Raw genomic sequence first — 14,259 nt, 5'->3', positions numbered from 1 at the left:
ATGCAAATGATGTTCTCTTTCTGCCATTACTGCCTACTTTACAGTGCAACAAGGATTTCACCTCAAACCTACGTGTTCCATTTCTGACCATGCCTGTTTGTCTTCCTGCATGATGATCATTCTAGAGGAATGAAATTTTTAAAAAGTAAAATAGTTCTGAATGCGAATTTCAGCCCTGTTGGCAATAACAGAGGCTCTTCAGTCAGTTAAGATGCAATAAATTACCCCCCTCCCCCAACTCCCTCTTGAGATGTGTTCATCTCAAAACCTGGCATTTCTAAATGCAAGGTCCCTTTTCATCATTTTACAGAAGTGGTAAACAAGTCACATTAAAACCAAATATATAGATAGAAAAAAAAAACAACACATCATGATTCAAGGAAAAAAATTTATTTTAGGGCTAACAAGTTGATAATAAATAAAGGAATATAATAACGTAATAACAGATGTTCTCATGCACTTAACACATACAATAACGCTGGCTTACACTGCTGTTTGGACAAATTGAGAAGAGGTATTTGGCAATATAAGTTTGAATAGTTTAGAGATTATAGAACAAGAAATTCTGCTGTGTTTCTTTTTTTACATTTCTTTTATACAAATTCAAATAAATATTAATACATCTATTTTTCCTCAGATTGTGTTCACTTTTAACATGCCTGATAACTAAGCCACAGTAATATACAACTGCCAAGAAATAGTATTTATGAGTTATACTTATTAACATTCCTAGAAATGTATCATATTATGTCACGTTGTGCAAGCTCCTTAGGTAAGATTGGATTTTAGGAAAAACTGCAGAAGGTTTAAACTCATTTAAACATATCCAGTGCAAAGGCCAGTCTAGTCCACACATTATGGTACTGTAATGTAAGCCAATATAATTTAAATAATAAAACATGCCTATATGATTCAGAAGCTGAATATGTCTTATGTTTTAAAGATCTGACATCTAATATGCAGATTCTGCAATATCAGACATTTTTCAAATCTTCATGAGATGGCAAAATAATGTTAAGACTTTATAAGTAGTTTTTATTTTCTTTTTTAAGGGTAACTCACATTAACAGTACTACAGTGGCCAAAAAAAGACAAACTATTATAATAGAAATCAATCTGATTAAAAAATTAAATATTCCAATTAACACTGAAAAAGTGTTTGTATTCATTATTTACAATTCATCAATGATACCAGTGTATAACTTCACACATCAAAGTATACCACTTTCCGAGCAAATACCAATTCGTCTATCCCCATTCAAGCATCCGATAGTAGCATGTTGTTTATACGTTTCATTCAGTTTAAAGAAGGAGATCGATCTGTGGTCCACAGTAATTCTATATATGGCCATTTGGTTTGCAAGCAGCGCTTTACGGGAGTGTCATCAGTCTGTAGCATTGGTTCTTCAAAGCCCATAACAACTGCTGTGCCTTCTACATACATGACCTGTCAAAACAAATCCAAATATGTCAGCTTATGTTTGTTCAAAACCTTTCTTTTCCTAAAGAAGAATCAGATCCATGAAGACCTTCTTATTATTTATTTTTATTTTTAAATGAAATGAGGTATGAAATCTCTACTCAAAAAGCACATCTGAAGAGCTGCAGTCTAGCCAACCCATTCACTATACTGTCTACAGTATGATCATAAGCACAAAACAGTTTCTGATTCCAAATATATCCCTTTGTAAGAAAAATTAATACTTTTGAAAAAGCCAGTTTGAAGTATTTTGTCTGCCACTACAGTTCTACAATTTAAGGCAGGGAGTCAGCTTTGCAGGCTAATTGTTATTAAGACTAGATTTATGTTTCTTACATCTTACCTTTTCATTATAGTTGGATTGTTTCAGTCCGTTGTAATGGTAAACAGTGAATGACTCTGAAACCCTGGAGTCCTAGTAGAAAGAAAATGGTTAATTTCATGTAATATATACACTGTGCCTTAATAGTGTCTTTTCTTTACAACCAGACAAAGCATTTGAACAGGAAGGCTCAACGAATCTGTAGGAGTGTACTATTTCTATTTTTCTTTTTCTTTCAGGTGACATATTGAAGATTTTGTTCATCTTGCTTTCTTCATCACAAATTATTAAAAGATGTCATTAAATTAACAGTTAAACTCCTCCAACACCCCCCCCCAACATTTTCACGAGCTACTCATGATTTTCAGTGTTCATGTGGACACTTTAAATCACACCTTCAATACTCAGCATGTAGTAACTGTCTTACTCTTTAAAGTTAAGACACCTTAAGTAGTAGCCACAGTTGTGTGTATTTATAACTGTTTGGATACTGCTAAGTTAAATATTTACTAAGGACCAGATCCAGTCTCCAACCCTCCATTTGAAAGGCAGAGAGAAATTTCTATTTTACATGCCTGCATATCTGCGCACTAATTCTGAGGACACCTGTTCAGCTGATGCCTAACAGATGGACTGCAGTTGTCAACCTTTACCACTCCAGGTGTTTAAGTGCTTTAGTCCTAAAAGGACTGAAATGTTTTGCATGTAACTGAATTAGGAAATGCATATTAGGTGTAATATCATCGCTTTTATACCTAGTGGTCCAGGCTCCAAACAAAAGCTTTTCCCATTTTAAAATACACGGCAATAAAGGCTGAAATGAGGACACATCTGCTCAGGTTACAGCACATTCATCAGTTTACAGAAAGCCCCCGTTCGTTTTTCTTCTCTGGAAGGACTCAACAACTGTGCCATGCTATGGGTCTCACACAGCAAGCTAGGTTATGCAGCAAAGAGAGGGTGGAGAAGGGAACTTACTGAAGTTGCTTCACAGAGACAAATAAAACTATGCTTTGGTGGGAAGGGAAGAGGGCACGTTCTTTTCCCTGATAAAGGTATGCTCACCCTGAAGGAAGAGAATTGCTGGTTTCCAGTTCTTGTCCCACAGATGTTAAGAATTTTGTGCAGTAATTGTTTCCCAAATAAAGGGCATACGGGAGAGTGCAAGTACTCCCCTCTCCAAGCGACTACCTAACCACTGAAGAGTCATGCTTGCACTCCCAGTCTAAATGATTTTTGAGTATTTTTCTAAGTCAACAGCTTTGAAAAGGAAAGCTGAGATCCCTTCTTCCTCTTGAGGTGGAGTTCAGTACTTTCTAGGAGAGTAAGAATGAGAATCCCTTCTCAGGAAAGAAGGAACTGATCGGGATCTCCTGAGCACTAAGTGTTCATATATTACATAAAGGGGAATATCAACAATCCCAACCATCACCGGCATCTGCTATTTCCTCACATTACTTTAAGACATTGTTCTTAATTTCCAAAGAATTTTACTTTAACAAAGAATTCTGAACTAGGCATCAGTATGGGTAAGGAAGGGTTCCTGCTATTCAGTCCAGAGACACGGGTAGGTTTGACAACCTGTGCCCTCAGCATTTAGTCACTCACTGACAGTGGCATCTCCCAGTCCAAAACATGCTGGTTGTTCAGACTGTACTCTTTAGGCAGTAACATTTCCCGTGTTTTGCACTAGAGCCAGTTCAACAGCTCAGGGAAAACCGAGTGGTAGGGAATCGTGGCAGCAGGGAATTAGCACCTGATGGACAGGTGCTGATTTGCGGCCTCCACCCTTGCAGCAGACAGAGTTCCTCCACCAGCTCACCAGGTGACTAACGTGGAGATCTGCCCATGACTCCATGATGCGTCCTTCTCCAGCTATCTTTGGCCTGTCAGAGATGGCATCCAGGACATCCTTGGCCAACAAGTTCAGTAGCCCCCTGCAAAGACTTTTTTTTCCCCTCCAATTATGGCCCACAGTACCGGACAGTTTAGGTACAGCCAATTATAGAATAGGTACTTTGGCTTTCTAAACTCCATTCTAGGCATCTGAGGCCTAAAATTAAGTACTGGAATCTTCTAGACTTAAAAGTGCAATATAATTGTAAAAAATAAGATTAAATTATATTCATTTTTAAAGATATTTCCAATTCTGGAAGTACAAATGAAAGGAAGACGAAACAGCTGGCAAATACACAATGTGTGTCTAGTTCTGTAAATCCCAAGAAAACGAACACTAACTCCTCTTTTGTCCTCCAGATGCTGAATCATCTCTTAATGATGTATTCAGTCACTACCATCTTTGGCAGTGCATTCTTCTGAATGGCCATCTCGTTTCACAGTGCAGTACTGTTTGGGTGTAATACTCTGTGCAACTCTAACAAAAAGAGTCTTCCTGAAGGTATTTTAAAAATACTAGTTTCATGTTACCTTGGTTGTAAAAATTAAGCCACAGTTTCAATTATATGTTAAACCACAAAAGCCTCCAAAGGATTACTCCTCCCAGCCCTTCTCTTGCCTCCACCATTGTATCTTTCCATCGCTGGGAAAACCCTCTCTCTTCTGCCGATACAAACATCTGAGACTGCTCTCGTCTGGACCAGCTGCCTGTTCTGGTTTAACATACATCTGTACAAAGTTGCTCCTTGTGGCAGGAGGAAGGCAGCATGACAGCAGGAGAATGTGACCCAGGCCAAAGAGAGAGGCGGGCAGCAGTGCTAGGTTAACACATGCTTCAGAGCAGTGGTGCTATCTTAATGAATATATGCAAAATTACTTTCAAGCTCTCAATCTGTTTCATCACCCTGGCAGATACTGACTTCCACACATACTGAACATAAATCTATAATGACTTCTTGTTGTACTGTTTACATGATTAGAGATGCACAGTTTTACATATGTTGCAATCTTTTCCTATTTGGGTAGCAATTATAGCAGACGTTTGGAATATTGATAGAAACAGACCCGTCATTTCATTCTCAGAAAAAACAAACTCAGATGAACTTCCTTTTCTGGCTAGGGAAGTGGTTCAATTTCATATGCAACATAATTATATATTTCCAGAACTTAATTTTTGAAATTGTCACTACAAGGGAGCTTCCTTCCAGTGTAAAGCTGACAAAATCAGAGATACCTTATGCAAAATGAAAGTCTACAGTTTGCTATGCAATGCAAGGAGTTATTTACTGGTCATACCTGCCAAATGAATACAACACTTATTATTCAAAATATCTTTATGATATTGATCAAAGTGCTTTATGACCCTCAAAGACAAGTTAAAGAGACAGTGCTCTGCAGCAATGAAGCTATATTGATTACCTGCTCAGGGAAAAATTCTTGCAGAAAGGGACCCAGTAATATGATGCCCAGCCCTTCTGGGTCTAATTTGGTCTTCATGAGGTTTACACTATGACAAAAACATCGGATATAAAAGTATGAGTAAGACGTCTTTACTCCTGCATGACTAAATTACGCTCTGCTACCACACTACTGGCTGCCAAGTATATCAATACTATTCTATTTTTAATCCTAAGTGACAAAATGCACCAGAATGGCATGCAAGTTGCCAAAACACAGTTATTTTTAAGTAAAAATAATCTGTTATTTTAAATTAAATAAGTGATAATTCTGAAGGACCACCATATTTGGTAAAGTAATTTGAAACCCATATAATCTAAAACTAGGTTTGTAGCCCAAAAGGCATTTTGCTGTCTCGTAAGCATTCTTGAGCTATACATAAAACAGTCATCTCTCAAACACAGCTCTGTAACTGCCAAACAACCTGTTTTGAAACAGAGACTTGAAAAGCCTCCAGGATGTACTAAGCACACTGAAATAAAACTAAGCTTAACATTTCATGTATACATTGTGCCCTTGATAACAAAGAAGCCAAAAAAATAATGCATTTATTAATAGTACACTGGAATAATCTGAAAGCCTTTCTGCATGAATATGGTGCAATATTGGGTCACTACAAACAAATGTCAATTATACCTTTATGCTTCTACTTAAACATCATATTCTACAGACATCAGATTGTTTAAACATTTATTTATATTTATCCTATCCTTTTGTCTAAGTTACAAGTTGTACCATACAGGAGAATGTCCTCATTGGAGCAAACCAACAGACTGCCTTGCCCTGTGTACTGTTTCTGACACCGGTCAGTAGTGGATGCTTACAATAGAGTACAAGAGGGCAAGCACAGAGTGATACCCTTAGTTTACCCTCCCCGTTTCCAGCAGTCTGCTGCTTCAAGACATCTTCAGTGAGAGGCTGTATCTAAACACAGAGATTGGTATTTTTTTTAAATTTCCATGCATGTGCCTAATTGGCTTTGAACCCATATACACTTGTTGCATCTAATCAACTCCACTCAAATTAAATTTAAGAAACTGTAAATAAGCATCCTATGTTTTGCAACTGCTATCTGCTAATCCAGTCTGATGACACCTTATTCTTGTACAGTGAGTAACAATGAACATAATTCTGTATTTATTTTTATGAAAATCCTGAATTTAGAAACCTCTCACATGCCAATGATTGTCTTTCATTACTCACCTTGAGATTCCAAAAAGCTTAAAGTATTAGATAAGATGATCACAAGCAATTTCTACTTAGTTCTCAAATTTAAAAGTGCAAATATCACTCTTGGAAGCAATGCCTTTAATTTTGCTTTAACAACAACAACAACAAAAACAGAACAGAAAGGTCTGTATGTAATTTGAAATGTGTTATTTATACTTTTGTTCCACATTAAATGGACAGGGCAACTAGAAACAAAATAGAATAGGTCCTCAAGACAGTAATGTTAGACAAAATTTTTATTTAAGAAGAGATGTTTCAAGACAAAATATTCCATGGTTTGATCTCCAGTGAGGTCTTTCCCATATAGCAGGCTGTCTGACTGTCATCCTACATCAGTTTATGTTTGATGTGCTAAGCACAATAACATAGGCCAGGGTTATGCCACAGACACCCTGAAGGCCAAACAGCCGAATGAAAAAACTGCTCGATACAGAAAGGGTATTTCTGCAGACTTATTGATGCAACAGAACAAAAGGCCAAAACAAAGTTTCTCAGACCTTTTAAATGAAGGCTTTTTTGCCCTTTAAAAAAAAAACTTTTGCAAATTGCACCATTTACTAACATGACACAAGTACTAGTATTTTTGTCTCATCTTTCCTTTGATTTTAGTTTCCTGGATGTCTTTTGATTCCAATTTTCACTCTTCCTCCCCAGCTCAGTAATCTTTGCTGTAGTTTGTAACATTTGGAAGACAGAAAATGACATCAATAAATTTCACGTCTGTGGTAAGTCCACTTGCAGCCTCCACAGCCATTTTACAGGAACAACTGATTTAGACTATAATAGGCTAGAACATATGCTCATGAAAGAGCAGAACCATCTTTTGAAGATGTAAAAAAAAAAATAAATAAAAATAAAAATATTAAGCACATAGCTCTCCTTCCTGGGTTAAACATTTAGTGTCAAGACACGATTAGAAGGTAAGCTTTGACACTGAAGTTTAACTGCTGCCACTGAATATTAGTCCTGTCAGTCCATATAACATCTAAAGTAAACTACCTTTTTCACTTAGTAGTTTTGACTCTAATCCTAGAAATGTGCCATTTCTGGAAATAAATGTCAGTTATAAACAGAAGATACCATGTGCTGCTGGAACAAAAATGCAAGCGAAGCAGTTTCAGCTTTAAACTCTGTACATGGATCAGGCAAAACCGCCTTCACGTGCCTTAGTGATTTATCTTTTTTGTCACACAGTTTCACCCTAGTCAACGTATGGGAATATACTCAAAAATGACCATCTCCTCAATACATAGTAATGACAGTAGTGTTTTTTTTTTCTTTTTTTTTGTTGTTGTTGGTTTTTTTTTTTTTTTGGCTTCTAGTTATCACTACCAAAGTTAGAGAGATTTTAATTCTAATTCATCCCCCCTTCCATTTCACTGAAAGCTGACTTAGGCACTTCAAAATAACATCCTGTGCCCAGAGTACAGGCTAGAAAAAAAAAATCCAGAAAAACCAGGAATTAATATGTGGCTAAATGATACTTCTGTATTCTGAAATTTCATTACACTTACTATTCAGGATCTGAAACAAGGTCCAGAGCCTTCATTACATCTTCTAGGAGAGTGTCAGGTATAAAGCCATTATCTAAAGAAGTAACAAAGCTCATTAGGAAAAGAAAGAAAATGCTTTACAGGAACACAGAATTTACTAAAAAATATTGCATATCTTTATCTCTAAAACTTAAAAACAAATGGTGGGGTTCTAGAAGGAACAGTTTTCAAACACTTCTCTCCCACTTTAAAAGAATGCAATACAGAAACTGTAGGTTTATCATTCATACACTTAAAAGCTTAATTCTTGCTAAGAATTCAATCCCTATAGCAATCTCCACTTGATACATGGGGTAATAATTGCTCCTTTTTTTGTTTGTTTTTAAACAGTTAAAATAATGACTGAATGTTACACAATTTGTTTTTCAAAACATAAGAAATTTTTCATTTTGTGCCATATACGTTTAAAAGCAATTTCATGACGAATGCAATCATAGCAGGTCAGTTATTTTATGAAAGATTAATATAAGAGAAATCAAATTATATGTAAGCCTTCTATTAATTACAAACAATATTACGAGGTTAAAAAGCATATGCTCTAAGAACTCTAACTCCTGTTACACTATGTTGTACTCAATTTCCTTTGCTATAAAAAGTTTTCAAAAATTTGTTTCACTTATAGATTGAATGCTGTATTAAAAATTTCTTGTCTTAAGTACTAAGTACTTTATTTGTCTATTAATCAGTGTGGGAATAAACAGCGTATTACCCTGACATAGAAAGCACAATGGATTTGAAAGTGCAGTATTTAGAACAAGTTTTATAAAATAATAATCCTGTTTATTTTTAAGAGATACACCATAGAATGCAGTATTCATCACTCCTTGAAATTTGTCTCTACTGAATGAATGCATTTCAATCTGAAAATTACACTTCAGCAAGACATACAGCCCTTACCCTCAGGGTCGTATGTTTGGAAGACCCTCCTAGCTTGTTCTGAAGGCGCTTCAGGAGCAACAAGGGCCATATCCTTTGGAGAAAAAAAAAAGAAAAAGAAAACTTTCAGGATATTCTTGATTCAGATACAGATTACTAAGGAAAAATTTAGCTATACTACACGGGTTTGGACCTTAAATGAATGCAAATTAAATACAAGAGAAGAATAACTGAAGGTACTTTGAAAATATCGCTGATAGTGACTTAAAGCTATCAAGAAATATGTTACAGACCATTAAACTTCTAGACAAAGCTTACGTAATTTTTTATGCAGATGTCATGGCACAGAAAAACTACTTGGAGTCTGTGTATTAAATAGAGATTTAGATTTATAGTATTATTCTTCATATCCGAAAACACAAACAAGTAGCAGAGGAATTTAGTGAGTGTACTATGCATGCATGCATTAAAAAAAGATAAAAATTATTTAGATAGAAAGCTGCAAGACAATGTTTTGAAGTCTATTTCACAGGCTGGCAGAACACAAACTTGTTAGTTGCATGAAAAAAATATGGTTCCAATAGTAGCTGTTGTAATGCTTTTATTTATGGGCTTTTCATCTCAAACACAGTTTTGCTTTCCAAAACTCATATACAGGAGACATTTTCTCTACTATCGTAAAACAGCAAAAAGCATATTCCCCTGGTTTTATAACAAAAACATTATGAAAAAAAATAAAACTGGTAAGCTATTCATGAGAAATAAAAAGCGATAAAAAGGGTAAGAAATGCACCATACTCAACACACCCTTTAGCTTAAAAAGGTAACAAAACCTGAGATTAAAATGGAACATAAAACACCAAATAACTGCTCACTAGGAGTACCTCAAGTCCTACATCTCCTCTTAAAAGTTATGATCATGTATGTTATTTTTCACACAGAAAGGGAAATGAAAACTTACTGAGGAAATGCTGCATTTGACAATGCCCCCCTATAGTTTTGCTTCCTGTCAAAGTAGAAATGTAATGCTACCTGCTTTGCTATGAAAAGGAAAACAAACAAAAAGTTGGCTTTCCTCTAAACAACAGTAAACATCAAAACTGTTTCTTCATATTGTATTGAGTAAATTTATTTGTTTTTACAAATCAAAAAGTGTTTTAAAAAGTATACAATCTTTTTTATTTCTAGTTTCGGCTCAACTTTTTGAAGATAACAGATTTTTTAAAAAGATAAAGTCACAGTATCTACTCATTATACCTATATGCGGCAACGGTGAATCAGAAAAACATAGAATTCAAAAATGTATAGCGATCTATGGTTCTTTGAACAGATTAAGAAAACTACTTCAGGGAAAGAACAGTAGCAAATCATAGATTTTACCAGAATTCCACTCTTATCCATTTTCTCTTAATGGCTGACTCCAAATCAGCCAAGAATTTTAAGTATACACCTAACAGTATCCGGCACGTGCTTAAAAAACTTTCCTGAATGAAAGCCAGCTGCCTGGAATACACAAAAAGGGGTAATATGCGACACAACACACATTTTAAAATATCAATCAAGTTTTACTTTGCAGACATGAGAGATACAGCTATTACTGGCATCAGGTGCATACAATCATGGGTTAGAGTTCCCCTAATTTCTGTACATGGGACAGCCAATATTTGGTCTTAAGAAGGACAGTATATAGAAGTTAGGAGGAGATATCTGAGCTGCCAGCCAAGGCGCTACTAGAACACCACCCCATTATACTTTCTCTCCTAAGGCCTGCTCTCCTGCTGCTTGACACCATGCAAAAAACCTACATTACCGAGCAGTGCGGTGCCTTATGGAAGGATCGAGGTTCAATCTGCTGTGATCTATTACGGGGTACCCGTATTGCAACTTAAGTGGTAATAAAGTTTGAGCCAAATGCCAGCCCTAGATGCACACTGTGCAGAAGCAAAGCCAGCTGCTCGTGTCCACCCCACAGGCAAGGCTCTCTGAAAAGCAGCAACCCAATGTGCAACTTCAGCATGGGCTCCGCAGCTACAGAAAGCTTTCAGCACATCTGTTGGACACTTGGTTACACGCTGCAGGATTCAAAGGATCAATGCAATGGGAATTTTCCCCTAAAAGAAAGCTCTCAAACGTGCTAAGTCCCTAATGCAGATTAATCCAATGAATCACGTCTGCTGGAAGCCTCCTAGTTCTTAAGACGTGAAAAGTGCTTACCAGGACCAAGTCAATTCCAGGCTCCAGCCTACTGGGCCTCTTGCAGCACAAGTACCACATCTCATTGTGACTGGACTTCTGAACCCATCTTCATTTATATCAGAAGTAGGCTGGCCTGCAGAGAAACTAGGACTGCACGTCTCCCCGAGCTACATGCGACTTCTCCATCACCCTGTATCTGAGTACTCCAAGGTAGGAAGCCTACAGAAGACACTAATTCAGGAGAAGTCCCTTCATGCTTTTAGTCTCTCCTAGTGAGAACACATTCTACAGTACTTGCTTAACAGACTGGAAAAATAAAAGCTAAATTGTTACATTAATCCAGTATCATCAAAATGCAATTTTAAGGGTCTAAATATGACTGATTTGGAACAAAAGCACCAATGAAAAATATTAGTGATTATGTAAATGAATGACAACTAGAGCACTTACAGAAAATCAATACTTTAACAGTGTATCTTCATAGTTGCCTATGCTTAATCTTTTTTTAAGCAGGTAAGAGACTTAGCAAGCAAAAAGATTAGAAAAAATTCTTATGTTTGAAAAACCCTACAAAAGATTAAAATTAATTCTTTAAAAAAGGAAAAAGTAAATAAAATATATCTGTAGGGAGTGTGGAACCCCAAACTGTTCTAACCTCTGAGACCATAAATAATTAAAATTCCAAGATTTTAGCTGTGTATATACAAACCCCATGCATCCCCTAACTTTGACTATATCCACTATCCAGAAAAACTAGACAACTCAACCAGTCCATACGTTTCTATCTAGCCAACGCCCCTCTTGCTCCCCCCAAAACAAACCTGTACCTCCCTCAAGCAGCAAAATTGAAAACGTGACAAACATTTAATGAAAACATACTTCAGCTGCCCAAGTTGATACTCCATCATATGTGCCAAAACACACGCCCCCAGCCTTATGAATTGTATTTTAATGTATCCCATGCATTGAAAGTTCCATATAAGGGAATTCCATCAACAGTTAATTGTAATAATTATTTACAATATTAAGTACAACATGTCCCAAAAATCACATTTCACTTGTTGGCTCTTATGATTCACAAACAAGTCATTTTGTATTACTTTGAAAAGTTGTTCTCATCAGCGGTACCAGTTATTTTAAGATCCCATGTTTACCCTCAGAGGCAAAAAATACTCTTCATAAGTTTTAATGAAAACATTCCAGAAGTTTTCATTTTACAAATCGAAACCAGAACATAATGAATAAGCCACGCTGACATTCTGGCTATGAATTTTTACAAAGACCCCTTGCTGAAAGACCTGCTGCCCCTGAAAATGAAATGTTTGTATATGGCCCACTTCACAGGTCCACATATACCACTGTTGAGTGATGCATGGAAGAATTACATACTATAGCACTAATTCTTTTCTTAAAAATTTGCCTGAAAACAATACAGAAACACTGGTAATTTATTAACTATTTAATCGGATCTGCAAGAACCAAGATTATTTTGTATCTTGTATTCTGGAATCTTGTATTACAGACAAAACAGTGTCCTTTTCAATGCTGTAATCATTGGCTTTCAAGACAGAAACTTTTCCAAAATAGTTTCCTAAGAAAACAAGGCTGATGGGATCTGAAACCAATTCCCGTATCTCTAGTTGACTTCTGGATGCATTGCTCAACTTCAATTTTATTTGACAGGAGGGCTGGAGTCTCAAGACTGGTTGTTGAAACTGGAGTCCAGGCAGAGAGGAATTGCACAAGTTTGTGTTCCCAGCAAGACAGAAGGCAGACACTGCTGTTAGTGACTGCGTTTGGCGGAAGGTAGACAGCTGTCAACTACTGCAGGCACAAGCTCAGACTTGTGACTCCATGCCTGACTCTCCTCACGTGCACCCTTGCAGGGGATTGAGTGGTGGGTTACCACAGCACGTATCTGTGTGTGGAGAGGTAGAAAGAGAGGTGCAAGAGAGAAAAGGGAAGGGAAAGAAGAAAAAACATTTAAGGTTGTCTAGGAGACAACTTGCTGAAAGACAGGCTTTGTCTGGTTTGCTCTTCCACAATGTGCCTGGGCTTGGAAGCCCGTTAACCCTATAGCAAAATCTGACAAAACATTCTTTGCATACTACTTTCTTTCCCTCAAAGATAAAATGAAATAAATTTTTCAGAAAGTTAGGCCATGGTATCTTGGGAGTTCTTTTGGACAACAAATTGTCTATCAGTCAGCAGCACATCCTTGCGTCAAGGAAGGCTGTATTAGCAGGAAGGTTGTAAGTAGTTGGAGGAAAGTGATTCTTCCTCTATACCTCTGAGATTCCACCTGGGATACAAGGAACGGGTTTGGGCTCCTGACCACAAGATGTTGACATGCTGGAGAACTCCAGAGAAGGGCAACCAAAAGGACTAGCGTGGGGAAAGAATGTAATATAGGAGAAGGGGCTGAGGGGACTGGATTTCTTAAGTCTTCGAAAAGGTTAACAGAAGGATCATTGCTATCTTCAACTACCTACTAGGACAATAGGGAAGACAGGGCCAGACTGTGCAATGTACAGAGAGGACAAGAGCCAATGGGTACAAATCACAAAACAGGAGATTTAGATTAGGTATTATAATTCAAATTTTTTTTCCCCCATGATGAAGGAAGTCGAACATTGGAACAGGCTGCCCAGCAAGGCTGCAGAGATATTCAAAACACAACTGGACAAGACCCTGAGCAATCTGCTCTGGGCAAGACCTGCTCTGAGCAGGGAGCTTAATCCTAAAACCTCTAGCAGTTCTTTCCAATCTAGTTTATAATTCTAACAAGTTCTAGATTTACGGTTCTCATCTTACAATTTCAGCTGGTCTTGATGAGACACTGAACATGTACTTAGAGATGTGTAACAATCTTATTGTATAAATTACTTTTTCAGAGTGGTCACCATTTCCTCTTAATTTTAACCCAATGGCTTCAAGGTGAATGCTTCCATAACTGATTCAAATATAAAAATACAATGCCCTGGCAAGTGACAATTGTGATTTGAACTTAAGTACAAAGCTTGAAAATTCTTATCCAAAGACAGCTATCCACACATCAGTGTTGAAAAACTTTGAGTGTGGATGGATCTGATAGTTTAATCGCTGGTTTTGGTCCACATGTAATGGTCAGGACTCTGGACTGAGATCCCGATAACAAAACTATCCCTACCATGTCAAAAAACACCAGGGTCCTGTTCTGTTTTTACTCTAGATAGGAGTCCAGAGACAAGTTAAACTGGATAAAATCC

At 36.9% G+C, this 14,259-nt stretch overlaps 1 protein-coding gene across 2 annotated transcripts in view; it reads right to left on the bottom strand.

Annotated features, from left to right (window-relative positions):
- Positions 1-374: 374 nt before the first annotated feature.
- MINDY3 (MINDY lysine 48 deubiquitinase 3) overlaps positions 375-14,259 on the bottom strand; it is a 50,437-nt gene continuing 36,552 nt past the window's right edge. For both annotated transcript variants that reach the window (XM_040547998.1, XM_040547999.1), the window contains exons 11-15: positions 8,837-8,909; positions 7,901-7,973; positions 5,118-5,205; positions 1,824-1,895; positions 375-1,447 (exon numbers count right to left, since the gene is read on the bottom strand). In XM_040547998.1, the coding sequence (XP_040403932.1) occupies positions 1,298-1,447; positions 1,824-1,895; positions 5,118-5,205; positions 7,901-7,973; positions 8,837-8,909 (456 nt within the window). In that variant the 3' untranslated portion in view covers positions 375-1,297. The remainder of the gene's footprint in view (positions 1,448-1,823; positions 1,896-5,117; positions 5,206-7,900; positions 7,974-8,836; positions 8,910-14,259) is intronic.

Source organism: Cygnus olor, chromosome 2 (genome assembly GCF_009769625.2).
Source record: "Cygnus olor isolate bCygOlo1 chromosome 2, bCygOlo1.pri.v2, whole genome shotgun sequence".
NCBI classification, from domain to species: Eukaryota; Metazoa; Chordata; class Aves; order Anseriformes; family Anatidae; genus Cygnus; species Cygnus olor.
Note: the sequence above shows the minus strand (reverse complement) of the source record. Positions and strands in the feature narration are given on the sequence as shown.